The sequence below is a fragment of the Macrotis lagotis genome, chromosome 1 (assembly GCF_037893015.1).
Source record: "Macrotis lagotis isolate mMagLag1 chromosome 1, bilby.v1.9.chrom.fasta, whole genome shotgun sequence".
NCBI lineage: Eukaryota > Metazoa > Chordata > Mammalia > Peramelemorphia > Peramelidae > Macrotis > Macrotis lagotis.
The window spans coordinates 868,255,006-868,281,993 of NC_133658.1; the positions used below are offsets into that span (position 1 = coordinate 868,255,006).

The window sequence follows — 26,988 nt, forward strand, 5'->3', positions numbered from 1 at the left end:
GTTCATAGAGATGGTACCTGGATCAATGAGAGGAAATGAGATCACCAAGAATGATCATATAAAGAGAAAGGAGAAGAGGGGCCAGGACAGAACCTTCAGAGACCCTCACAGTCTGTAGATGTAATCTGGATGAAGAACCAACAAAAGAAACTGAAGAGGAATCAGACAGGTAGGAGGAGACCCAGGAGAGAGCAGTGTTTGGAAAACCTCTGAAGGAGAGAGTATTTAGGAAGAAAAGGTGAGACTGAGAAAGGTCAGGCAGAATGAAGATTAATATATATATATATATATATATATATATATAAAATACATACATATATATACACATATATATTGTTATTAGCAATTAGTAGCTCACTGGTATCTTTGGAGAGAACTATTTCAGCTGAGTGATGCAGTCAGAAGCCAGACAGAAGAAAATTTAGAAGAAAATCTGAAGAGTGGGAGTGTGGGCATTGAGTGTAGATGACTTTCTCAAGGGATTTGACTATGAAGGGTAAGAAAGACATGAATGATAGCTAGAGGAAGATAGTAGGATCAAGAAAAGGATGGTAGAGATGGGTATTTTATGGATAGTACAGAAGGAACCAATAGATTGAGGGAAAATAAAAAAATGTGTGTGTGAGGAGAATAGTGGGACCAATTTGCTAGCAAAATTGGGAAGGGGTGTGATCAAGGGTGCATATTTTCTCTTTGGTAAGGACAAGGACCACCCCAAAAGCTTAAGGAATCTCACCCAAGGTTTTACATTGTTTGGTCAAGATCTAGGCAAGGATATCTTTACATTTTGGTAACAATCCTCATAGGTCAATCTACCTCTAATACACAAGCAATTGCTTGGGGAAAGAGTTCACCAACAGAATTTCCCTGCCATTTAAAGATTTTGAGTTAAGTATGTATATATATTCATGCATGTATATGTATGTGTTTGTATGTATACTCATATTTATAGACTGTGAAAAAAAGAAGCAGAAATTTGCAGCAATGAAAAGAAAAAGGTAATTTCCAGTTACAGTTTTGCATAATTTGAAAAGTGAACACACCCCTGAAATGATTGAGTCCTACTTCTGACCTCTTAGTGATCATACATACTCCCAAATCCTAACTTGGTCACTGATCCTTAACAGAGATGACTTTTATAAAATTTATACTTAATTTTTCCAAACTTGATGGTACAGGCTTCTACTATTGTCCATCTGAAATGAGAGAAGCTGGACACATTTTGTCCACTCTTCATTTAGGACAAATTTGGACAATATGATTAATGTTTTTTCCTTTTTATTGCCCTTTCTGGTCAAGCTGTAGTCATTATGTGCATTGTTTTCTTGTTTCTTTTGACTGTTCATATAAATCTTCCTGTGCTTCTCATAATTCTTCATATTCATCTTTTCTTACAATGTAATAACATTCTATTAAATTCATGTGCCTCAATTTATTTAGCCATCCCTCAGCTGATGGGCACTTATTTTGTTTCCAACTCTTTGTTATCATCCCCCTCCCAAAAAATCCCCCACCAAAAGCACTTTTGCTTATATACTTTGGAACATATGAGGTTTTTTTGCCTGACCTTCTTTGGGTCTAGACCAAGGTCAAGGAACATCTGGTCCAGGGGCAGTCTAAGACCTGGGAAATCATTTGATTTTACGGTGCCACAACAATTGCAGGCCGGACTCAAAATTTAATAAATCTAGGAGCTTTTAGGGGTGAATTAATTAAATGTTTGATCACATAAAGCTGGTTTATTTTTAAGTTGATAATGTTGTATGGCCTGCAAAAACTCCTGGTCTAGACCTTGTAGTTGGATTGTTGGATCAAAGAGAGCAGACATTTTCCAAAAATAAAATTTAAAGGTAGATTACATTTTCCAATATATCTCCCCCTCCCATCCCTTCTTAGAGAGCCATTTCATAACAACAACCACCACACAAGACAATTCAATAAAGCTAACTTTATGGATCGACTCTCCCAAAGTATTCTCTAAGGTCCTTCATGATTCTCCCAGGAGGAGCCACAGCCTCTTCCACAAAAGGAATTGGATAAGCATAGCAAATTGTTACACTGTATGTGTGTCAGTCACCCATTATCTTACATTATCCTCTCCTCTTCGAGGAAGGGAGATAGGTGTCTTCTGTTGGGGTTGACCTTGCTCAATATACGGTCTGTTCATTTTAGTTACTTTTTAGCCTTAGTTCATAGCTTCATCAACTATGTATTTATGTCTTTCTACAGTCCCTCCAACATGGAAGATTCTCAGTTTTTGTCATCTTTGCCCTCTGGATGTATGATGAAACCTCAGATTATTTAGATTAGCTTTTCCCTTAGTATTAGTGACCTGGAACAACCTTTCATAAGTCTGTTAATCGTTTAAAATGCTTTGAGAACCTGTTTGTTCATGTCCTTTAACTTCATATTTCCTGGAAAATGACTTTTAAATCTTATTTAAATATTTATGTTAATTCTTTCTATATATTTTGGATAAGGGATATTTACCAGAAACTTTTTCCCTATCGAGTTTCCCTTCTTACTGTAGTCACAGTTTTCCAATTCTAATAATCTAGTCAGTCCTTTTTGATTCTTCTCCTTTCTTTGGTTAAAAATTCTCCTTTGAGCCAGTTGTGAAAGGTACCTGATCTAGTTCTCTTTTCATTTTTTTAATGGTATGATCTTTGCTATTCAGGATGAATATTCATTTGAGCAATTCAGTGTATGGGATACAGTGGGAAGAGCACTGTGTCTGGATTCAGGACCCCTGCTCCTGATCCTCCTTGACCTTGGAAAGCTAAGTGGTAAGGTGAATAGGAGGCCAAGCAATATAGTCAGGAAGATGTGAGTTCACATCCAGCCTCTGATACTTACAGACTATGTGACCCTGGCCAAGTCCTCTGTTTGCCTCAGTTTTCTCATCTGTAAATGGGGGTGGGTAATAATACTATCTCCACCCCAGATTTGTTGTGAAGATCAAATAAAATAACATTGGAAGAGCCTCTGGCACAGAGGCGGCCTTATGTAAATGTTAGCTTTTATTACTATTTAATCTTTTTGAATTTCTATTTATAAAAGGAGAGGGTTGGGATGGCCTCCCGGGTCCCTTTCACCTCCGGATCTCTTTTTCCTTTGTTGGTGGAAGGCTATTTCAGCTTTTCCAATTTCCCAAACAACCCTTACCCGATAGGGAAGTTTTCTTCAATTAATTTATATTTCCTCCTTTAATGAATTTCAGGATTTCTGATTTCTTGCCTAGCTAGTCTCTTTCACTGCTCTGCTTTTCTCTAGTTTTCACTATCTGCCAAACGGTTCTGCTGATTCTGGCTTCCAATGCAGTTGTGTTCCAAGAGGGGCCATCCCCGCAAGGACAGACGGCACCTGCCCCGGCGCCAGAGCCGGCTGTCTGCGCTGGACTGTGGGATGTCCCACTTGTCACCTCGCGATGGCGCGCTCGCCTCGAGGCCGCTGACTGCTCTAGGACTTCTCCGGGGGGGACACTCGATGCTCTTCTGGCTTGAGTCAGCCTAGGATGCTTTGCCACCTGTTCAATGGATCATAAAGTCAGCTCTTATTAATTCCCTTCCATTTATTTGGTGCCAGAGACTGTGGGCACAAAACCAAAACGGACAAAAAGTGTAGAACGTGGATAATAATCATCCCACTATTTTAAGCATTTTCTGTCTGAATGCAGATTTATTTTTTAGCTTTTTGCAAGGCAACGGGGTTAGGTGGCTTGGCCAAGGCCACACAGCTAGGCCGTTATTGTCTGAGGTCGGATTTGAACTCAGGTACTCCTGCTTCCAGGGTCGGGTTTTTATCCACTGCCCTGAATACAGATTTTTTTAAAAAAAAATGGTTGGGAAGAAAAGACACAGTTGCACGAGGATCCCCCGGGTGAGGCGGACAAAGATGCTCTCCCCGTCCCGCGTCCCGCGTCCCGCGTCCCGCCCGGGCTCTAATCTGCATCACGCCGTCATTTGCTTGGGAACCCAAGACCCCCACACTATCCGCCTGCCCCGAGGGAGGAGCACAGACCCCAGCCAAACGGGAGGCTGTGGGTGCGGCCCCTTTAAGGGAAGAACCCCTCGGCACAGGCAGAATGTATCTTTCCGGGGGCGGGGCCAGTGCCCGTAGCCCCGGCCAATCGGAGGCCGTTGTTTTCCGCGGGAGATCCGAATTTCGCGGCACGCAGTTTGGCGCTAAAAAAAAAAAAGGAGAAAAAAAAGGATCCCCGGACAGAAAGAGAAGTGAGGGGCGCCCGGAGCGCGGCGCGGCCTCTCCGGCGAGTGAGCCTCCAGCCCCCCAGGGCCCCGCCAGGGCCTCGCGCCCCCTCGGGTCCTGGCGCTCAGCCGGGCCTCGGCCGCGGGGCTGCCTGGAGGCGGCGGCTGGGGCCCCTCCTCCCCTCCCCGCCCTCCTGGGCCCGGCTCGGACCCGGGCCGGCCATGCCCCGCGCAGCCTAGCCCCCGCCGGCTTCCCCGCTCCCGGCCCCGCGCTCCCCCGCCTCCTCCGCCAAGGCTGCGGATCGCCGCCGCGGGCCCCATGTTGAGGATCCCCCGGGGGGTCTCCCCGGCTCCGGGGGGCTCCGTCGCCGCCGCCGCAGCGCAGAAACCTCCGCAGCCGCCGCCCGGCAAGAAGGCCCTGCCGGCGGCGAGCCCGGGCTGGGCGGCCGAGGCGCGCAGCCCGCGGGGGGGCCCGGCGCCGGCCGCCCAGCTGACGCCGCTCTACCCGCGGGCCGCGGTGCCCGCCGCCCCGGGCAGCTGCCTGGACGCCACCCCGCAGGGAGGCCGCGCCCCCGCCGGCCGGCTGCCGGTAAGCCGCATCCCCTCCCGCTGCCCCCGCGGGCTGCGACCCAGGCCCAGCCGGGGGGCCAGGCGGCGCCCCGGCCTCTTGACTGGCCCCGCGGGCCCGGCCGGGCAGCCGTCTCGGGGCACCCCGGGGACACCCCGGGGCTGGGGAGTCGGGAGCCCCCTCCCTGGGCCTTCCTTATTCTCATTCTGGGGGCGGGGGGGGGCAGGTGGTGACTTCCAGCTCTCACAGAGCAACGCTTGAACTTGACCCGGCCTGGGGAGACCCGCGGAGGAGGGGCCCCGCGGGGCCACGGTGGGATCCGGGCTCTCATTCCCCTCCCCCCCAAGCCCTTCACCTCCGGCTTCCTCACGGTAAAAGGGTGTGACCTGGAGCTTTTCCAGCCCAAACCACCGGCTGCGCCTTGATTTGGGGGTGACCTCGGAGCTGACTTTTCGCGGCGGATTCTTCTTTTTTTTCCTCAATTTTATTTATTAAGGCAATGAATGGGGTCAGATGACCTGCCCAAGGTCACGCGTCCGGGCCTGAGGCCGAGCTGGAATAGACGAGTGAAACAGACACGAGTGAAACAGATGAGTGAAACAGACACGATTGAAACAGACGAGAGAAACAGACACGAGTGAAACAGACACGAGTGAAACAGATGAGTGAAATAGATGAGTGAAATAGACACGAGTGAAACAGACGAGAGAAACAGATGAGTGAAATAGACGAGTGAAACAGACACGAGTGAAACAGATGAGTGAAATAGACACGATTGAAACAGACGAGAGAAACAGACACGAGTGAAACAGATGAGTGAAATAGACACGATTGAAACAGATGAGTGAAATAGACACGAGTGAAACAGATGAGTGAAATAGACGAGTGAAATAGACACGAGTGAAACATGAGTGAAATAGACACGATTGAAACAGACACGAGTGAAACAGATGAGTGAAATAGACGAGTGAAATAGACACGATTGAAACAGACACGAGTGAAACAGATGAGTGAAATAGACGAGTGAAACAGACACGAGTGAAACATGAGTGAAATAGAGGAGTGAAATAGACACGATTGAAACAGACAGAGAAATTATCACCTGACACTTCCCCGCCCAGGGCCGGGCCGGGCTCCCTTGGACTTTGTAAAGACGGGGGACCAGACCCGAGCCCGGGTCACCCCGCGCCCCACCGAGGCTTCCCAGAAAGGGAGGATTTCAACACCGCGCCTTCCCGTAATCAGCCTAACTTTGGGAAGCAAATCTTAGTACACTGAGAGGAAAGCGAGAAATTAAGCCCCGTCCTCAGCGAGCTTGCACTTTAATGGGGATAGGAACGCTGGGGTTTTCACTTTTTGGTGCTGTTTGCCCTTCTTTCTGAAACAAAACTAGAGCATGGGACCCGAGTTCAAATCCAGATCAAATACTTACTAAGCTCATGACCCTGGAAAGGATTTCTCTGTAATAGAATCTATTTAACTATCTAGTTGAGTCTTTTTCTTAATTTAAATTTATTTATTTTTCCAACGACATGCAAAGATGGTTTCCAATATTCAACAAAGATGTTTTTCAGTATTTAAGTTTGATTTTTATTTTTATTTTTCTAACTATGTGCAAAGATAATTTTCAACATTTTTTGGTAAGATTTTTCTTCTTCCCTCCTTTCCCTCCCCTTGACAGTCAGTAATCTGATATAGGTTTTATGTTATACAGGTATAACTATGCTAAACATATTTCTATATTAGGCGTGTCCAATTTAGTCTCGGAGAGTGGAAGTGATTTAAGGCCTTGTCTTGGGTCCCACAGCCAGATTGGCATCTTCCTCTCCCAGAGGCCAGCTCTGGATCCACAAAGCTGCCTCTCCAAGAGCTCTATACAAGACTAGATGGATCAGTGAATAGAGGTTGGAGGACCTGAGTTCAAATCTGCCCTCAGTAGCAGTGTGACCTTAGGCAAATCACTTGCCCCTGATTGTCACCAGGGCTGTCTCCACTCATCCTGATTCACATCTGGCCACTGGATCCAGATGACTCTGGAGCAGAAAGTGAGGCTGGGGACTTAGCACAGCCTCCTCCCCTTTCATGAAATCAATTCACATGCTTGTCCTGGCATCACCAAGTGAAAGACAATCAACAGCATCATCATCACAGCGCTAGACAAGATTGCACATGCCCAATCTCCCTTTGTTTTCTTGACAACTGTGAGAATTGGGTCCCTTAAGGATGCCCATTTTACAGATGGGACAAAAGAAGTCCAACGTGTTGAAATGGCTCATCTAGAATTCTGCAGTTGCTTAGATTTAGTTACTCAGACTTCCAAGGCTGGGTCTCTTTCCATGCCCCTGGGTTCTTTCTTCAGTGCCCCTTCCATTGTCCTCTCACCCGGGGCCTCTATGCTGCTATCTGTCTTTTGTTGCTTTCCACCAGTTCAGAGTTCTGGAATCTGTGCCCTAGCACAGGTCATTCTGTAAGGGTCAAGTCATCTCCTAAACACTAAGGTGCTAATGGATGTTTAATGAAATGACCTAACCATGAATATGTATGATCTGGGTTTTCAATTCAGTGAGTCTGTGACTGAGGATAATGAGGTCATAGAACAAGGAAATTGGGGGAAGCCTAGCTGGAAAGGGTCTGGAGGGCTGGTTGACGGCCCCAAGGCCCCAAAGAGAAGCTTGGCGGTGGAATTCAGTAGAAACTGGCACCGGATTCAGAGCTAGGGCACCTGAGGCCGTCTGCAACTTTTCAGTTTGCCACCTGCAGGGACTTGGGGCAAGCCACTTAACCTCAATGGGCTCCTGTTTCCTCCGTCTGTAAAATGGAGCTAGAATTAGACTTTGGGTCATCCAAGGATCGAGGTTAGAGGGTGGAAAAAGCGCTTTGAGCTCATTCCAGTCTGGTGGTTGGTGATCTAACTGGGACCAGCTCCTTCCTTCATTGAGTCAAAGATCGAATCTGAGGATTCTGGCTTCCTAGGTCTGGAGGCTGGGCTTTAACTGGCGATGAACCTTTTTGTGAATCAAAAGGGCTTCTGTCATGCAAATGCTCGACCTTCTTTTATCGGTTGGGGATGTGAAAGCCCTTCGGGGCCTCTGAAGGCCCAGCTCCCTGAACTGCTGCAGCTGCGGGGGGCTGAGCCAGGGCAGCTGGGCTGACTGAGGTATGGGGGAGGGAAGGAGGGATGCCGGGAAGGGTGGGGGCTGGTACCGTGCCAGTAGTGGGGGGGGTGGTGACGGATGGTGGACTGCAGGGATGGGCCTTCAGGGTGCTGGAAGGGGGTTGTCAATCCCTGCTCCCGGCTGACTTCTAACTCACCTGGGGCTTCTAGAGCAGCCCTCTTCTGGGGCTGGGGCAATAGAGCTGACCTGGAGTGGTGGGGAGACCTTGCTCCTGGGGAGCCAGATGAGCTGGTGGTACAGGCAGTCACAGGATGTCAGGAGTGAAGGGCCCTTAGAACAGGGAATGTCTATGTGGGGCAACCCTTAGAACACAGAATGTGTGAGCTGGGGCGGGGGGGCTTAGGACACAAGATGTCAGAGCTGGGAGGGTCCTTAGAACATAGGATGTCAGAACTTGCAGGGGTCTTAGAACACAGAATATCAAAATTGGGAAGGACATTAAAAAATGTAATTAGTCTGGGATTTCTTTTAACCTGGGGTAGATTTTAAGGGCGATGATGTTTGTGAACTTTTTTTTTTTAATTTTTTAACATGTATTTTAATGACTTCATCTTAATAGAATTTGTTTCCTTTTTTAAAGTCCTATAGATTTTTATTCATTCGTTCAAAAACATCATTCATGGAAGGGGGTGCATGGGCTTCACCAACCTGCCTTAGGGGTTCATGACCCCCAAAAGGTTAAGAACTCCTAATTCTGTCCACTCTTTATCCCAGATACTAGATGGCTAAGAAAGGTCTGGTCATACTTGCTGGCCCAAGACCCTCTCTTTGTTCTGCTGTGGAATCACATAACATTCCACTGCCCCATTTTGAAGATGAGAAAACTGAGGCCCACTCTGCCTACTCTTTCGATTATTGCAAGAAACAGGGATGAGACCCAGGTGTCCTTCACTCAGAAGGGCCTGGACCTTTGCCCTTCCTGCCCCATCCTTGCCTCCTCCTCTTATCCTTGAACTTTCTTTACTCTGTCTCCTAGGCCCCAGGGCATTTTCTCTGCCTTCCTCCTCCCTTGGCATTTTTTTTTTTTAATTCAGTCTGCCATTCCTTGTATGTGGGAGTTGAGAGCCTCTGGCTAACCCGGGGCACCAGGGATGAGCTGCTAAAGGGAGTTAGATTTATTTTTAGTTTTAGAGAAAAAGAAGTGGTGGGGGGAGTCTTGGAGACAGAAATTTGAAGCTCTGCTCTGAGGAGTTCTACCCACCCGACTAGTCATTTCCACTCTCTAGGCTCAGCTTCCTCATCTGTAAAAGGGGCTGAATATTTGCTCACCTTCCCTTGTTGCCATATGAATGGGATGGGGTACTAGATTGGTTTAAGTTTAGATCTGTGATTTCACTGAAAAACTGTTCTGTAACATGAGTCTTCTGGGTGGGGGGAGCATGCAAAGGTTTAAATTTCTTGTATCCGGGGTAGGGGCAGGGGCAGGACTGAACCCCCCTCCCCATGTGCTCTGTGTTGTTTATTACTTAATATTTATCTTTGCCCCAAAGCTCAGGCTCCCCATCCCCCCCCCCCCCCCCAGCAGAAGACTCCCCTGGCCCTGTGATTGGCTGTGGTTTCTGGGGCCTCAGGGCTGGGCCCAGCAGAGCAGATGTGGCCGTGGTCTGATTTCCCCAGCAGGTGTTTCCCAAGCCTGGGGAGGATGGGTGGAGGAAGGAAACTGGGGTAGGGGATTCCTTGCAGCTTGTCCTAAAGGCCTGGCATGGAGGGAGGGAAGGAGAGAGGGACTGACCCTCGGAGATCCTTTTGGGCTGTTGTGATAGCCCCCACTCCTCAGTAAGCTCTGGCTCCTGGTGTCCTGTGGGTGCCTGGCTTTCTGGGTGGAGGCTTGGGCTCTGGATGGGTGGCACCATGCCAGGAAGCCCTGCTCAAGGGGAGGGGCTGCAGGGGGGGAAGCTTTACCCCCGATAAGGGCCAGCTGGGAGGCTGCTCTCCAGCCCACCCCACCCTGCCCAGCCCTACCCTTCTGGCCCCTGGAGATAGGCACTGGGCCCAGTGGGTCCCAGGCTGCACATGCCACAAACAATTATAAACTCCGATGCTCCTCCCCTGCCCTTCCCCCAGCCCTGGTAGGGGGCACAGAGACAAATAACAGCCCTATTTCAGTTTACACACAGTAAACAGTTTGTTCAAAAAGGAAAAAAAAAAGAATTATGTGTCTGCTGCGGCAGCCACTTGGGTTAGGCTATGGGGATAACCACAGTCTAAATCTAACCCCTGTCCTAATTCTGTACTGTATGACCTTGGGCAAGTCACTTGCCTGCTCTGGATTTCTGCTTCTATGTGTCTAGGAAGAGATGATTTCAAAGGTTAAGTCCAATAACTGCCTCGATTGGTTTTAACATTGTATGATGGATTATATGGTTGTTAGGAAAGCCTTCTCCATACCACCCCCACCCCACCCTGTTCTTCAGCCCTTTCCCAAACGCTGGCTTCTCTCCCTAGATCAGAGGCCACAGTTAGGGCTCCTTAGGGGGCAAGCAGGAGATCCTGGGCTGGATCTGAGCCAGGTCAGAGCTAGGCAGATGAAGGTGCCCTCTCTGGGAATTTGGGGCTGTCTGGCAAGGCTTATCTCGGAGGTTCCCTGTTAGGCACAACTTCTCTGGCACAGCTAGGGAAACCGAGGCACTGATTGGGCTTCAGTGTTTAGACGCCAGAATAGAGGGTATGGGGGCTGGGGTGGGGGGAGACTGGATCTGTTTCTAGGTTTATTGATTTCCCTCTTTTGCTTTTCAGGGTTTCAAGGCCAAGAGAAAATTGGATCTGGAGGGAATGGGGCGGCAGGGGCTCTCTGAGTTCCGTACACCCAAGGGGAAGTGTGGTGGAGGAGATGGACTCCCGAGTCCCAAGAGTGAGTGAATGGGCAGGACAGGAAGGGGGTGGGCTGGGGGCTGGGAAAGCAAGATGTATGAAGAAGCATGTCTTGCCTAAAGCTCTGCTTTGAGCCTAGCTCATTTTGGTCAAGGGCATACAAAGATGTAAAAACCACCAGTCCTTGCTCTCAGGGTTCACAGTTTAGCTGGGGGGACAAAGCAAAGAACACAGGATGTCAGAGCTGGGAGGGTCCTTAGAACACAGGATGTCAGAGCTGGGAGGGTCCTTAGAACACAGGATGTCAGAGCTGGGAAGGCCCTTAGAACACAGGATGTCAGAACTGGGAGGGGTCTTAGAATACAGGATGTCAGAACACAGGATATCAGAGCTGGAAGGACCCTTAGAATACAGGATGTCAGAGCTAGGAGGGCTGTTAGAACACAGACTGCCAGAACTGGGACAGGTCTTAGAACATGGAATTGTCAGAGCTGGGAAGGCCCTTGAAACACAGGATGTCAGAACTGGAAAGGTCCTTAGAACATGGGATGTCAGAGCCAGGGGGACCATTAGAACACAGAATATCAGAACTGGGAGGGTCCTTAGAACACAGGATGTCAGAGCTGGGAGGGGGTCTTAGATACAGAAGGTCAGAGCTGGGACAGTCTTTAGACCATAAGATGTCAGAGCTGGGAGGACCCTTAGAGCTCATTGCCTTAGCTGTTCCATGGAGGTGACCTTGGCTCCTTATGCTGGTAGTTCCTATTAAGCCAGAAGGAAAGTTCTGGTTTGGGCCCAGTAATAGGCTACTCTCTTTTTTTTTTCTTTTTTTTTTTTTAGTTTTTTTCAAGGCAATGGAGTTAAGTGGCTTGCCCAAGGTCACATATCTAGGCAATTATTAAGTGTCTGAGTCCGGATTTGAACTCAGGGACTCCTGACTCCAGGGCCGGTGCTCTAGCCACTGTACTACCTAGCCACCCCCTGAAAAGCTACTCTTGAGACCCATGATATCTGTCCTCCAAGCACTAAATGAGAGGAAGGCTCATTATCCTGTGTTAGATGCCAGGGCATCATCTTCTTGGGCCACTGCAAGTGTCAAAGAGCATCAGCCAAGGTGCAGAGATAACTTGTGATTCAGCTTGATGTGGATTAGAATATTGCCTTCGGGCCAAGGAAGTCCTGGGCCCTGACCCTTCCTAGATCTATGACCATAGATAAGTCATGTAGCTTCTCCCAGACTCAGTTTCTTCATCTGAAAAATGTGTGAATTAACACTTATATAATCTTCTTCAGAGGGTACAAATGAGGAAAGTATTTTACAAATGAGGAGCTATACAATTGAGCATTATTCTTACCCACATTGGTGAAGTCATCAATCCTTGATGTGTTGAAGTACAAGTAGCTTATTCTGACTCCTGACTGGTTTTACTTCTTTAAAAATGTCCCACGATCCATCATTCTCCTTATTCATTCAACATACTCCCAGATCCCATAATTCTAAATTCCTGAGAATTGACTGGCCATGGTCACCACTGAGTGGCTTCCCTGAGCCTAGTGGAGGCTAGGTCACAATATGATCTTCCCTGAGATTTCAGGTGGTATTGTGGAAAGAATGGTGGGCATCCAGTCAAAAGTCCAGTCTGTTTGAACTGCTCGCTTCAGTTCAACTGCCATTAATCTACTCAAAAATGGGTAAGATTCCAACCCTACAAAGAACCTGACTGCAAAGGAAAAACCAGATGAATTCACCTACAGTACTCTCAGTTTTAGATTTGGGTCTGCCAGGAACAATTTTATTCATTTTAACATTAAATCCATTTTTAACTTGGAGAGAGATGTTTCCGACTGGCATAGAACCTTGTGCCCTCAGAAATGACTCTATTCCACAATCACTTACATTGGTAGGAATCTTTGATCTTAAATCTCAAAATACAAGTCAGGTTACCCTTCCGGAAGTGAGCAACAGAATCCCTGTTCCATTCCTGCTGTACCACTCCTCTCATTCCACTTTCAATCTACCAATACTTTAATCTTTTTTTTTTTTTAATGGATAGGTTAGGTGTCCAGTACCAATCCTTTCTGGCAGGGGAAGGAAATGGACTGGACTTACTCTTAACTCCTACTCTGTCTTTAAAGTAGTTTATCAGATATTGAGCCTGGGTTATCCTGTCTTGAAGTATCCTTAAACCATTCCCCTACAAAAAACCTTTTATCCTTCCATCAACCACCTTTTCAATTTTTTTGTTTAGGTTTTTGCAAGGCATTGGGATCAAGGTGGAACATCTAGGTAATTAGTAAGTGTCTGAGATTGGATTTGAAATCAGGATCTCCTGATCCAGGGTTGGTGCTCTATTCACTGGTTCACCTAGCTGCCTCCAAAACTCCATCAACCACCTTTTCAAAGAATTTTTTTCTGGAGTCTGGAAAGGACTTTGGAGAAAAATATCATTTATCTAGGTCTTTTCCATATTTTAACTCCTTTTGAATTTCACAACAATCTTGAGGGATAGATGAGATGACTATCCTCTGTTAGAGATGCAGAAACTGTGCTGATGGAGGTTTGCTGACTTGCCCAAAATCCCACAGCTAGTAAGTGAGGCAGGATTCAAATTCTTTTCAGTTTTATTTTTAAAAGTAGATTTTAAAAATGCATACTCAATCACAGAATTTTTACCACAGAAAGGACCATCTTGTCTAACTTAGATCCTCTCCCCATAAAAATATTTTATGTAACATATGAATGAGTCTTTGAAGATGCCACCATCTGCCATTCTACTTTTGGATCCCTCTGATTGTTGGTACCTCTTTCCCGACATTGGCCAACTGTCCTCATCTCTCTCTGAGGAGACTCTGCCCAACATGCCCCATCCCATCTACTGCTCTTTCTCAGTGATGTGGACTCACAGTTCCTCATCATCCTAGGTGGCCTCCTGGATACTCTCCAGCTTATCTGTGTCTAAACAGTGGTACGCAGATCTGAATGATGACCAGAGCCTGCTGATTGGTCTATCTCCCAGATACTCTAGGTCCATCCTCCATAAGATACCCAAGTCATCTTCCTTCAACCCTCTCCTATTTCATAAACTCTGCCCACTCCCTATTACTTCTATCCTCTGTCTTTTAAAAACCTTTACAAACTGGTCCCTTCTAACTTTCCCAGTATTCCCATGTTCATTTTAAAAATAAAACTAAAAAAAAATTTGAAATTCTTCCTCCTGTTTTTCTAATCCCATGATGTTGGCATCATTGCTGTCCCATCTCCAGAGCCTGGGCATTTTCCCTGGCTGTGCCTCATGCTTGGAATGTCCTTCCTTCAAGTCTTCCCTAAACATGAAGCTTTTTCTTGGTCCCCCGCAAGGCTCATGTTTTCCCTGTGTTATTATCTCTGTTTTATCCTGTTCATATCCTGCTTGTGCGGAGTTAATAATAACTAATACTCAGCTTTACAAGTATCTCATCTGATGCTCCCAACAATCCTGGAAGGAGACAGGTGCTGTTATTATTTTCATTTTATGGATGAGGAAACTGAGGCTGATAGGGGTTAAAATGACTTGCCCAGCTAATTAAGTATGTGGGACTGGTCTTGAACTTGTGTCTTGTGGCCCCTTATTAATCTCTTAGAGCCTGGAGGGCCAGGGCCTGCTTTATTAAACCCATTTCTTGGGCAGCTGGGGATGCCATAGAGGGCTGGGCTTGGACTTATCTTCCTGAGTTCAAATCCTACCTCAGACACTAGCTGTATGACCCTGATCAAGTCACTTCTCCCTATTTGCCTCAGTTTCCTCATCAGTCAGTGAAATGGAGAAGGACATGGCAAAGCACTTTGGTATTTTTGCTAAGAAAACCCCAAATGGAGTCATGAAGGTCATGAAGAGTACTTACTCATGAAGAGTGAGTTAGGGTGGATTCAAATTCTTTTCCGTTTTATTTTTAAAAGGTTTTTAAAGAGGCGCACTCAGAATCACAGAATTTCTGTCACCAGAAGGGACTGTCTCATCAAATTCATGACTGAACAATAGCAAAAAATATCTAATCTTTATCAGAATGTTTGACCCATAGTAGATATTTAATAAATGTGATTCAGGGGCCGACTAGGTGGCTCAGTGGATAGAGCACCAGCCCTGGAGTCAGGAGGACCTGGGTTCAAATCCGGCCTCAGACACTTAATAATTACCTAGCTGTGTGGCCTTGGGCAAACCACTTAACCCCATTTGCCTTGCAAAACCCCCCCAAAATGTGATCCAGAAGAGCTCTCCTCCTTATTCCTGGAAACTAAATCTTTAGTAATGCAGCACCAGCTGCTGAACCGTAGCTAAGGTTGTGTTCCACTAGGACCTCTAGATCTTTGGCTCCTTCCCATCTTGTACTTGTGGGATCAATTTGTAGAATTCATGTTTCTTCCTCTATAAATTAGGGGTAATACTAGACTATTTCCCCCTCAGGGTCATTGTGACACAAGTATTTTGTAAAACTTAAAACCTATAGATTTATTTCAGTTCAGTAAGTCAATACCTCTTAAGCATCTATTCTGTGCCAGGCACCATGCTAAAGCCCTAGAGATGAGACGAAAGAAGGAAGGTAGACCCTGCCCTTGAGACGCTCCCATGCAAGACAACCGTGAATGAACAAGTTACAGACCAAAGATGATGGAACTTGTCTAAGAGGGGCTACGCTAGAATGGAGGGGGATGGGAATGACAGCAGAACCAGGAAAACAATATAAAATGACTACAACAATGCAAATGAGGGGCAGCTAGGTGGTGTAGTGGATAAAGCACAGGCCCTGGAGTCAGGAGTACCTGGGTTCAAATCTGGTCTCAGACACTTAATAATTACCTAGCTATGTGGCAAAAAAAAAAAAAAAAAGAACAATGCAAATGAAAAGAACAAAAAACAAATGAGAACAAGCTGGCACCTCTTATTTTCTTTGCAGAGATGGAAGACTTTAGGTATGGAACATTGTATCCATTGTTATTTTTACTGACATTTTTTCTTTATTCTTCATTACAAGGGATAGCTTGTGTCAGGGGCAGTGCATATATTTATTTGGAGGCAAAGAGGATTAAAAAAATCAAGAAAGAAGAGAGTACGTGTTTTTAAAGCCAAGGCACTTTATAGTTATTCTCTGGAGAAGGAAATGGTAAACCACTTCAGGATCTTTGCTGAGGAAAACCCCAAAGAGAGTCAGACACAACTGTACTAATGAACAGCGACAATATGAATACCCGCTATTCTTTTTTATTTATAGGCCAGCTAGGTGGCACAGTGGATAGGGCACCAGCCCTGGAGTCAGGAGGACCTGAGTTCAAATGCAGCCTCAGATACTTGATATTTACTACATGTGACTTTGGGCAAGTCATTTAACCCTGACAGCCTTCCATCCAGGGTCATCTCCAGTTGTCCTAAAGCCTATCTGTCCACTAGACCCAGATGGCTCTGGAGGAGAAAGTGAGTTTGGTGACTTGTCACAGCACCCCCTCACTCAAATCTAATTCATGTGCTTGTCATGGGATCACCTTGGTCTTCTTCCAGAAGGTAGGACACATAGGACCAAAAACATCTATATTATTACAATTGTTATCTCCTTTGATCCTCACAACCACCCTGGGAGGTTGGCCCCCATTTTACAGATTAGGAAACTGAGGCAGGCAGAGGTTAAGTGACTCACCCAGGGTCACATAGCTAGGAAGTGGCTGGGTAAGGTTTTTAATAAAATTTGTTAAAAAAAAAAAAAAAGAAAAGAAAAGAAATCAGAACTAGAATTCCTTAAACCAGGTCTTTGCCTTTTTTCCCCCCTCCTCAACAGCCCCCAAGTCCCCAGGTGAGAAAACAAGGTACGACACATCCCTGGGGCTGCTCACCAAGAAGTTCATTTACCTGCTGAGCGAGTCAGAGGATGGAGTCCTGGACCTGAACTGGGCAGCTGAGGTGTTGGAAGTCCAGAAACGACGCATCTATGACATCACCAATGTGCTGGAGGGCATCCAACTCATCCGGAAGAAAGCCAAGAACAACATTCAATGGGTGTAAGTGGGAGGGAGGTCGGGGGACCCTCCAGAAGGGAGGAGGAGGATGAGGAGGGGCCTGCCTTGGCTCAGATGGGAGGTGAGGAGGATCTGTCCTAGATCATCTAGGAGTAAATACTGATGGATGAACCCTTGGAATCCCAGCCCCTTAGGGGCCGCTAAATGGTGTAGTGGATAAAGCACCAGCCCTGGAGTCAGGAGTACCTGGGTTCAAATCCGGTCTCAGACACTTAATAATTACCTAGCTGTGTGGCCTTGGGCAAGCCATTTAACTCCATTTGCCTTGCAAAAACCTAAAAACAAAACAAAAAAAAGCCAAAAAAAAAAGCCAACAACAAAGAGTAAGAGTGTAGGGCCTTTCTATTCCCAGAGGTAGGGGAATGTTTGAAGACCCAGCTGGGCCTGGGAAGCGGCAGAGCCTAGGGCAAGAGTTGAAGGAACTGAGCAACACAGAACAGACCCTGGACCAACTAATTCAGAATTGCACCTTGGACTTAAAGAACCTGACAGAGGATGAGACCAACCAGAGATATCCTTCTTTTGAGAAGGGGGGTCTGGGATATGGGCTGGGGCAGGGAAATCCTGCTGGGAGGGAGACTGATCTCAGCCAAGGGCGATGGTCCTGGAAGCCTCCAGAATTTCAGTAGATGAGGTTACCAAGAGAGAAGGTGTTCTAGGCAGAGGAATGTTGTGAGCAAAGGAGTGGAGGTGGGAAAGTACATATGGTGCTGGGGTGGGGGGTGGACTAAATCCACTGAGTCCTTGGCAAGGGGTAATATATAGGGAAGGGGCCTTGAAAACCGACTGAGTGACTTGGAGCTGACAAAACTCATTTTCCTTAATCCTTTGGTTTCCACATTGGCATATGTCACCTACCAGGACATCCGAGCTATAGGAAACTTCAAGGACCAGACGGTGATTGCCGTCAAGGCTCCTCCTGAGACTCGTCTGGAGGTCCCGGACCTGAGGGAGGTGAGGGATGGTTGTATTGTTCTAGTAGAGATCCAGGGTTCAGGAAAATGTACCCCCAGGGGGGCAGCACCCAAGGACTCAGCTAGGCTCCCCAGGCACCCCTATATGTACTGTGGTCATGAGCAAGCCAGGGAGCTCTCATGATGCTGGAGAACATCCTGGCAAGGTCCGAGTTGGAGCAGTCTGAATGTGGAACTTCAGACCTGAGGCCTGAGGAGATAGGATGGGGGTATGAGACTTTGAGAACATGAATGTCATCTGAAAAGGACTTTAGGACCCAGACTGTCAGAGCTAGGAGGCTAGAACACAGTATGTCCGAGCTGGGAGGACTCTTAGACTACAAAATGTTTAAACTAGAAGGGTCTTTAGAATTTTTCTAATTCAACATAGCAAAGTGTTGCTGCTGCTTGACCTTTTTTCTCAAAGAAGACCATGACATCAGAAAGACTTGGATCTGGGGGGTTTCTGTGCTAAGGTACCAGCTTCACTTTCTCCTCTGTAGCCAGCTGGGTCCAGTTGGATGATTAGAGATGGCCCACATGGCAAAACTGATAAGTACGAGACCCTTGAAATCAGAAAGACCTAGATTTAGATTCTACATCATAAGTTTTTCATCTATGACTCCCAGCAACTTCCTGCCTCAGTTTCCTCTGTAGAATGAGGATAATAGCCCCTACTCCATCTATTATTGTTAGAATCAAATGAGATCATGTATCTAAGGCACACTGCTTACCTTACAGACCCACAGAAATGTGAACTATTGCATAAGAAATGATTTTCCCGTGGCTCCATAACCAACCAACGGCAGATTCCTGAACGTGCCTATGTGTGAATATGCATCAGACAAGGCCTTCCCACAGCCCCCCAGCTTCCCACATAGCAGCAAACCTGTTCTGATGATGTCTCCTCTTCTTGTCTCCCAGGACAACCTGCAGATTTACCTAAAGAGCATCAATGGACCCATCGAAGTGTACCTTTGTCCAGAGGAAAATCGAGAGGCGGCTGAATCTTCCCAGGAGGCTCCCCCTTCTGGCCTAGGTCCCTTCACTGGCCCTCCCAGCAGCCCCAGCAACTCTTGTGGCCTGGATCTCAGTGTACCCCCAGGTAGGTACTGGGTCAAGATGGTGGTCTCTTTACTCTCATTCTGGGAGCAGAGGATGATGCAATTCCATTACCCCACCCTGGGACTCCAGCCCCTTGAAGCTCCCCAAAACGTTCCTTTAGCTCGGACTGTCTTTAATTTTACTCTGATGATAATCATCAAAGAGGATTCATTGATTGCATGCTTTGTGTAGGACATTGCTAGCCCCAGGAAGGGATGTGGAGAAGCTTAGGCTGAGAGCAGTCACTGAATCATAGATAAGTCTTGAACCCAGAGGTTCCCTTAGAACACAGGATGTCAGAGCTGGGAGGGTCCCTAGAACCCTGGATGTCAGAGTTGGGAGGACCCCTAGAACCTGGATGTCAGGAATTGGGAGGGCCCTTAGAACACAGGATGTCAGAGCTGGGAGGGCCCCTGGAGCCCTGGATGTCAGAGCTGGAGGGAACTTAGAACCCAGAAGGCCAGTCTCCATGCTCCCTCCTCATGTTCCAGAGTGAACACAAAGGCCGAGTGAGTGATTTTCCCCAGGTTATGCAGCCCCTTGGTGACAGAGCCAGTTCTTGGACCCTAGCCCAGTGGTCCTCGTACCCAAACTACCTCTTCTGTACATGTAAAGATAACTTGTCCTGCCTGTTTCATTAAATGAGCACTGTTTGCCTGCCATACTTAACAATAATAATAAGCAACAACTGGAATCTTCTAGCACTTTGAAGTTTACAAAGTGATTTACACGCATCATCTCATTTTGTCCTCACACCATCCTGGGAGAGAGGTGCTATGATTGCTTCCATCCCAAAGAGGAGGATACCGGGGCTACAGGTGCTTAAATCTCTGTTCAGGTTCCTGCAGCCAGCCTGGAAGTGTCTGTCCTGAACCTGGACCTGGAACCGGACCTGGGCCTGAGCTCAGGTCTCAGCCGGCCCCTAGCCCATCTCTATTCAGTAGGGCGCCGCTGCTTACCTGTCTCTAATCTAGGAGCCTTTCCATAGAGTACTCTCTCTGGGAGTGACAAGGAAGGAGGGACAGGTGGTCAGCGCAGTCTTCCTGAAGGAGGTAGGGGTTTGAATATGACCTTGAAAGCCTGGGAGTTTTTCTCAGCTTCTGCCTCCCATGGGCTCTTGATGCTGAGGTCTAGACAGGTGAAGAGATTTGCCATCTCTCTTCACTAGGTGACTGTGTCTTTTGTCCATCTAAGGACAGCCCCTCCCTACAGATTCTAACCCCTCCAAGTGATAAGACTGAAGTAAAGTGACAACCCCCAGGCCTTGATACTGGGAGGATGATAACTACAGTATTTTGAGTCAGACTTGATGACTCCTAATGGACTTTCATATTCATTATCTCATTGGCTCCTGGAAACCCACTCCTTGGGAGGTAGGTAGGTCAGGGTCAACTTTATTATCCTCATTTTTACAGATAAGGTGACTGAGGTTCTCAGAGGTGCCATAAAACAAAAACTAGGTCCTGGAGTTTTACCCCAGATCCCAAGCAAGACTTAGAATCCCCTGATAATGTATGGGAGAGGCATCCCCATTCCCTTGCTTAATTGACCTGGCCTCCCGCCCAGTTCCCTATCTCTTTGGCCTAGGCCTTGGACCTCACCCCACTCTCTTCCTCCTCCTCCTCCTCCTGTACCTTAGCCAAGGGTGGGGTGGAGCCTTCACCTTCTGAGCTCCCTGTTGGGGGGGGGGGGTGGAACTGTGAGTTGGAGCAGGAAGGTGAAGCTTACCTGGGAGAGAGTTTCGTATATTAAAGCAATAGGATATGATCCAGGATACAAGATTAGGGCATCTGATTTCTGATTGGAGGAAAGATTAGGGACTTCCAAGTCGGGAAAGGATGAGCAGAATCAGGTACAATTCCATGAAATCAGAAAAAGAGGTTTCCTGCAGTCCCCCCAGCTCCACCCCATGTCCGTAGTCAATCAAAGGAACAAGGAAGCGTACCTAATTGACCAGTATGGGGTCAGGTTTTAGATGAGACGTGAGTTAGATAAATTCTTCTCCTGGGGGGGGGCGTTTTTTGGGGGAGGAGGGACAGTCCTTCCCTCATATCCCCTTCATTTTTTCACATACAGAGTGAGGCACAGTAGAGAGAACATTACAACCCTTCCCCCCTTATCCCCCCCCAAAAAAGAGTAGCTTATCTGTTGTGTGACATCAGCCATAACGCCATAATTCACAGTCAAGAAAAAAGGGAGTTCAACTATGACCTCAGATTGTTTTAGGACCTTGGACAAGTCACTTAACTTGTCTTCAGTTTTCTTAGATATAAAATGAGGTCTAGATAGGTGGCAGTTAGATGGCACAGTGGGTAGAGCACTGGTCCAGTGGTCAGGAGGACCTGAGTTCAAATGTGACATCAGATACTTACTAGCTGTGTGAATCTTGGGCAAGTCACTTCCTGATTACCTAGCATCCAGGGCCATCTTCAGTCATACTGATTTCATAAATGGTCATTGGACCAAGATTCAATTCTCATGCATGTCATGACATCACCTCCCTGATGTCATGATCTTCGAGAAGGGAGGACAAACATTATCATCATCATCAGAGGTCATTAATATGGGAAGATCACTGCCTTTGTAATGATCCTGGCTCTTACTATCTAGGAGATTTTGAGTAAGCCATTCTAACTTCTTGTGGGCCTCAGTTTCCTCATTTGTAAAATTCAGGAGCTAAACTTATTCCTCTGGGGTCCCTCCTAGGGGCATTCAAAGATTTTAGCAGCCAGTCTTTTTGTAGGGCTGCCCCTCCTTGTGTGGAGTGGAAGTGCGATGAACTGATCTCTCTCTTTAGCTTCGGCTTTGAAGTCCCAGCTGTCCCAGGCTCTGCTAGAGGTGAATGAAGGCCTCCTGGACCTGCCCCATCCACTCCTGCAGCAGACCGAGGACCAGCTCCTGTCCTCGTCCTTGAGCGGCTCTCCTCTGGTCAACTTCTCCCCACCTCTGGATGAGGAGGACTACCTGTGGGGCCTGGATGGTGGGGAGGGAGTCAGTGACCTCTTTGAATCCTATGACTTGGGAGATCTACTGAGGAACTAAGTCACCTCAGCTCTCCTCCTCCTCTTCTCAGCACTGGGTGCTCAGAGTGGCCATTATGGGCCTGGGGAGGTGGGTGAGAGGTTGGGGTCAAGGGAGCACCCTTCCCCTTAAGCCCTCCTTAGCTCCCTAGTACCCTCTGGTTTTACTTCCCTTCCTCAAGGAGTCAGACTCCAGTAGCAGCAAAGTTGGGTGGCGGCTGTGTGTGGGGTGGTGTTTAGGGATGGATGAAGTAGGGTGGGGGTGGCAGGCTCCGGGATTGCTTCCCTCCATGTCCTGCCCTATTGGAAGCTGACCCAACAGGCTTTCCTTCTGATCCCCATTCCTGATTAATTCCCAGGTAACACTTCTCTCCCTGGCTCCCAGGCTGGGCTGAGGGGTTCCTTCCTGGTGGGTACCCACTTACTCCTCAGAGGGGTTTAGACCCAAGTTAATGGTGCTTTGCTGTGCCTCAGGGTCTTGGAGCCCACGATGCACTTAGTCATTATTGTATTTATTTGGGATTTTCAGGTTTGAATTGCTTCAATGTTTTGCCCAGATTTCCTGGGGTTGGTTCAGCAGGAAAAAACTATTTGTTTTCCTGTATTTTTTTTTCAAAGGAAGATATGCTTTCTCCTGCCATGGCCAGTCCCCACCTTCAAACCCATTCCCCAACTCAACCAAGACCTAAAGGTCTGTCCAATCTTCCTGAATAGCTCTAATATCTTCCTCAGTCCTGTGGGGAAGGTTGTGTGTTTGTGTGTGTGTATGTCTACCTGTCCGTCTTTATGTCAATGGGAGAAGCTTGGCAGAGCATTAGCCGGACCAGCTATCCCAGTGACTGGCCTTCCTTATGTCCATGGGGTGAGCTTGGCAGGACACAGTGACCGGCGGCCATCCAGTCCTTCCCCTCCCCATTCTAGGGAGACCAGAACCCTCTAGGCAGCTGAACAGATCTTAGATCCCTTGATAAATGGGGTTTGTCTAATTTCCAGGGCCTGCTGGGAGTTGTTCCTTGCCATGAAAATTTGCCAACCCTGCAGCCCCAACCAGTCACAGGCTCCAAGTCCAGGAGACCTGCCTTCTCTGCCTTGCCACTGATTATCCAGACACCTAATGATGTGATTGATGGGAAGGTGACTGGTATTCCCTCCCAAAAGGCACTTGAGAGTGGCAGGAGATATGCCTGGGATACCCACTAGTCTGAAGGTCCCAATTTGCTGGGATAGGTTGGTGGGCATCCCTTCTGGCCCACTTACTACTTATGGGCCATCTCCTGCCCTTCCCTTGAATTTCCCCTCCCCATTCTTTGATTTGAACCTTTCTGACAGAATAGCACTACCTGGAGAGGGAAGGAGAAGGTGGTACCGCCCAGTAGGAGATCCCACTTCACTCCACCTTCCCTCTACCCCCCTTTACTAACCACCTTGGTAAAAAACTGCTCACATCCTTCAGCCAGGTTCTACCAGCCAAGTGTGTAGGCCCTCATATCCTACCTGGGTGATAGGAGTAATGCTGACATTCACTGCCCTTGGGGGCTGTCTGTGACCCGGTCCCTTGGGCTCTGAGATAACTCTCCCTTCCCATCACTTTCCGCAGTTGGATCAGAGGCCACCAGGAGCCTTTTGTCTGCCAGCAAAGATGTGGATTTGGGGAGGAATGGGGTGGGGGTGGACCCCAGCCCTCCTGGACTGGGAAGCACTTTTATTATTTTTTTTTAAGTTGAAATTTGTGGCATTAAATTGGTTTGCAATGTGAAGTGAACCCAGTTGCTATGGAGTGCAATTTCTTGGTACTGGTGGAACTGGAGATGGAGGGATTTTACTGACTGGCTGGAGAGATGGAAATACTTGATATTTGGAGCCAGGCTCAAAGGCGCCCTTTTAGTAGCTTCTGGAATGGACGTGCCCTGCCACATGTTTAGAGAGACCTGCCATGATGTCACCCCACTTGGATTGTCATGAAAACAGCCCCATATTGGGGGGAGGAAAGGCTGAGGTCAGTTGGATCCCCCTACCCCTCCCTACCTCCCAACCTGACACCATAATATTGCCTACCTCAGGAAGCACTCTGCAAACCTTAAAACACCGTAAATAATGGCTGGTCCTTCTAGGGGAATAAACCCTTGAGACTGTGGACAGTGGCACCATCTTTCTAATCAATCAACAGGCATTTTTGGAGCAGTGACCCTCTTCATCCCAGCCCCACAGGCTGTAGAGACTTTGACCATCAATAAAATTCATTGCAGCCTTGGGATGATACATGGTTCTACTGAACAACACTCCCCTAGAGGGAGGTCGGAGGAGCAGCCCATGTCCCAGCTGGAGTCTTCTCTGGGTTGGGTCTTCAACCTAGGGAACTTAAAGCTTCTGGGCTACTGAGGCAAGAGCAACTTTAGGGGAGGCCAATGAAGCTGGCCTTTCTCTGTTGCCATTATCTTCCCCATCCAGAGGTGTTCTTGGGCTTCTTTTCCCCAGTCTCTCCTGGCAGGACGTTGGCCAGTGACTGGGGGAGAGAATGCACTGGCCAAGCCAAGGCCCAGCTGGCAGGAGAGCTTTTCTTAGGATGCAGAATTGAAAGGTTCCTTTGAAGTACACTAAAACTAGCTCTTCTGCTGCCACAAGGGGGTGAGCTATCTGCTTAGGCTCCATCCATCCATCCATCTCGATTCAGATCTGTTAGGGCTGTGGACCCAGCCTCAGGCACATGGGGAGGAGCTCCAGGGAAGGACCCCCTCCGTCCTCCGTCCTCCCTCCCCACTTCCTCTCTGTCTCCGTCTCTCATCTCTTCTATCTCTCTCTCTTCTGAGCCTCTTGTCTCTCTCTGGATGTCTCTATGTCCCTCTGCTTTTGTCTGTCTGTCTCTCTATCTCTGCCTCTATCTCCTCTGTTTCTGTCTCCCCCCCCCCCCATTCCCTCCTTCCTTTGCTTCTTTCCCCTCCCTCCCTTACTCTGCCCCCCTTGTGGCAGCAGAGGAAACCACATGTTGGTGTAAAATGCATAGCAAAGAACAGAAAAAAGCCTCCACGTATTAACCTCCATATGGAATGTCTACATGGGGGAGGAGCCTTCGAGCACAGAATGTGTGTGTGTGTGTGTGTAAAAGTAAATAGACTCGTATGTATACATAGATATCTCTCACACATACACTTGACTGTCTTGAGGTTCAGCCTTTTTTCTCCCAAAGTGGTTTCCAGGTTCAGTTCTACACAATTGGTGATTTCAGCAACATAGCATTACGACTTTTAGTGCCAGAAAGCTATAGATGATACAATATATGTGTTTAAGTGAAAGACATTAAAAAGAAAAAATCCCTATTAAAAAAATTCTTTATTATGAAGTAGACAAGCATGCATACTTCCCCATACAAACAGAACAAAAAGGCTTACATGTCAGGGAAGCTACTAATGTGATATGATGGGAAAAGTGAAGAATTTGGAGTCAGAGATCCTGGGTTTGAATCCATCTCTTAACCTGTATGATCTTGGGTCAGTCACCTACCCTCTCTGGGCATCAGTTTGCTCATTGGTAAAATGATAAAGGTAGAATACATGAACTCTGAGGTTCCATTTGCTTCTAAATCTCTGATCCTGGGTTTTTAGGTAGAGTTTCAAATTTAATCTCGGAGTTGCCCCACTGCCTACATGACCATTCCCTCTTGAGAACTTTCCGGCTGATTATTTGTGAGGATTTTGAAATGATTCATTGTTCTTATTCTTTGGTATCCTCTCACTAGTCTTCCAAAATTATAAAAGCCCTTCCTCATAACATATGAGTCCAATCTAGCAAAATAAATCCTTAACTTGGCTGTTTCTGCAGGTGTATGTCTCATTCTGTAATTCCACCTGGAGCCATTTAGATTCAGCCACTATGAGATTCCCATGTGTCCTGAACTTTGATCCAACACCGCTGACTATAGGACCCTTAACTAACAAATCAGGAAGGTCCATCAGCTCTTTGGAGGCAGGTTGAAGGAAGGTTGCCTGAATGTATATTGGAAGGTCTCATTGTTCTCGCTCTTAAGAGTCCTATTTTTTTCTTCTGAATATTTCACTTTGGACCTGGTCTCTGTCTTTCACAGGACCTGTTCTGGTGAGTATGCTGGAGAAATGGAAAGCCTGTGTCACATTTCTGGCAGGCTGCTAAGGCATCATAATACAGAGAGAGCTTGCCTCAGTCTCCTCATCTGTAAAAAAAGGACCTACCTTCCAGGGTTGTTGTGAAGCTAATATTTACAAAGCGCTTTATAAAACCTAAAGCACTATATAAATGTTAAAGTAATTACAGTAAATAATTATTATCTAGTTATAATAATAGTATTTTAATACTTTATACCAACTAGTCCCTAGAACTGTGATAAGCACATTGGATATTTGATCCTTACAACAAGCCCAGTATTAAATGGGGGGCTCTGTGGCTTTGGATTCCTGATATCCCTCAAGAGGAACCCTTAGAAACACCCTCCTTGGTCCTAAAAGGTAAAGCAAGGGCAGCTCAGGGTGACAGGAGCCCTTCAGGAGAGGATGGAATCAAAGAGAGAGAGCTGGAGGAGATCTCAGACACCACTCAGTCTGGACTCTTCATGGTGCAAAAGAGGGGAAGGGCTTTACAAATGGAAGCTCACACACTGGGATTCAAACCAAGGTCTTCTGGTCTTCATCACACCCACCTCCACCTATTTATACAAACACACAGACAATCAAATTATACCATTTGTGATTCATTTCTTTGGCTTCCTCCCCCAGTGAGTCTCAGTCAAAACATATGTCTTTTGGTAATGGGATCTGCTGGAATTGAGGGAGGAGCAGATGGGAGGGAATGTGATGACCTGTGGGGGCTGGGCAGCCTCTTTTCACAACAGAGTTCATATTCTGGACCAAGTTGAGATACCTTGTTGGCAGGAGCTCAACACTGAGTGTTACACTTGTAGGCTTCTTTCCCATGTGGGTCCAGTTAAATTTTGGTGAAGGGGAAAGTCCAGCTGTGATAGTACTGCATCCCAGCCCTCTCTCCAGTTAGCCACCTGAAAATGTCTACCATGGATCATAAAGGGAAAGAAGAAAATAACTCAGATTTACTGACCTGTTTATCCTTGTTAGAAACAGTCAGGC

At 47.2% G+C, this 26,988-nt stretch overlaps 1 protein-coding gene across 4 annotated transcripts; it reads left to right on the top strand.

The window, feature by feature from the left end:
* The first annotated feature begins 4,524 nt into the window (after positions 1-4,524).
* Positions 4,525-23,642, top strand: E2F2 (E2F transcription factor 2). Of its 4 annotated transcripts, none has more exons than XM_074218148.1 (7): positions 4,525-4,794; positions 10,686-10,800; positions 16,566-16,785; positions 17,156-17,314; positions 17,643-17,757; positions 18,681-18,861; positions 21,658-23,642. In XM_074218148.1, exons 1-7 carry the CDS (start codon positions 4,525-4,527, stop codon positions 21,900-21,902), a joined length of 1,305 nt encoding a protein of 434 aa, XP_074074249.1. In that variant the 3' UTR covers positions 21,903-23,642. The 4 variants fall into 4 exon arrangements, with proteins under 4 accessions (XP_074074249.1, XP_074074252.1, XP_074074251.1 ...); XM_074218151.1 differs by lacking the exon at positions 4,525-4,794 and adding an exon at positions 8,117-8,183; XM_074218150.1 differs by lacking the exon at positions 4,525-4,794 and adding an exon at positions 10,052-10,258.
* The last annotated feature ends 3,346 nt before the right edge of the window (positions 23,643-26,988 follow it).

Bases quoted from the DNA above. Each gene is read 5' to 3' on its own strand.
- E2F2 (XM_074218148.1), top strand. From the start codon at position 4,525: ATGTTGAGGATCCCCCGGGGGGTCTCCCCGGCTCCGGGGGGCTCCGTC. The intron at 4,795-10,685 runs GTAAGCCGCATC...TTTGCTTTTCAG, and splicing joins CCCCCGCCGGCCGGCTGCCG to GGTTTCAAGGCCAAGAGAAA. The intron at 16,786-17,155 runs GTAAGTGGGAGG...TTCTATTCCCAG, and splicing joins AAGAACAACATTCAATGGGT to AGGTAGGGGAATGTTTGAAG.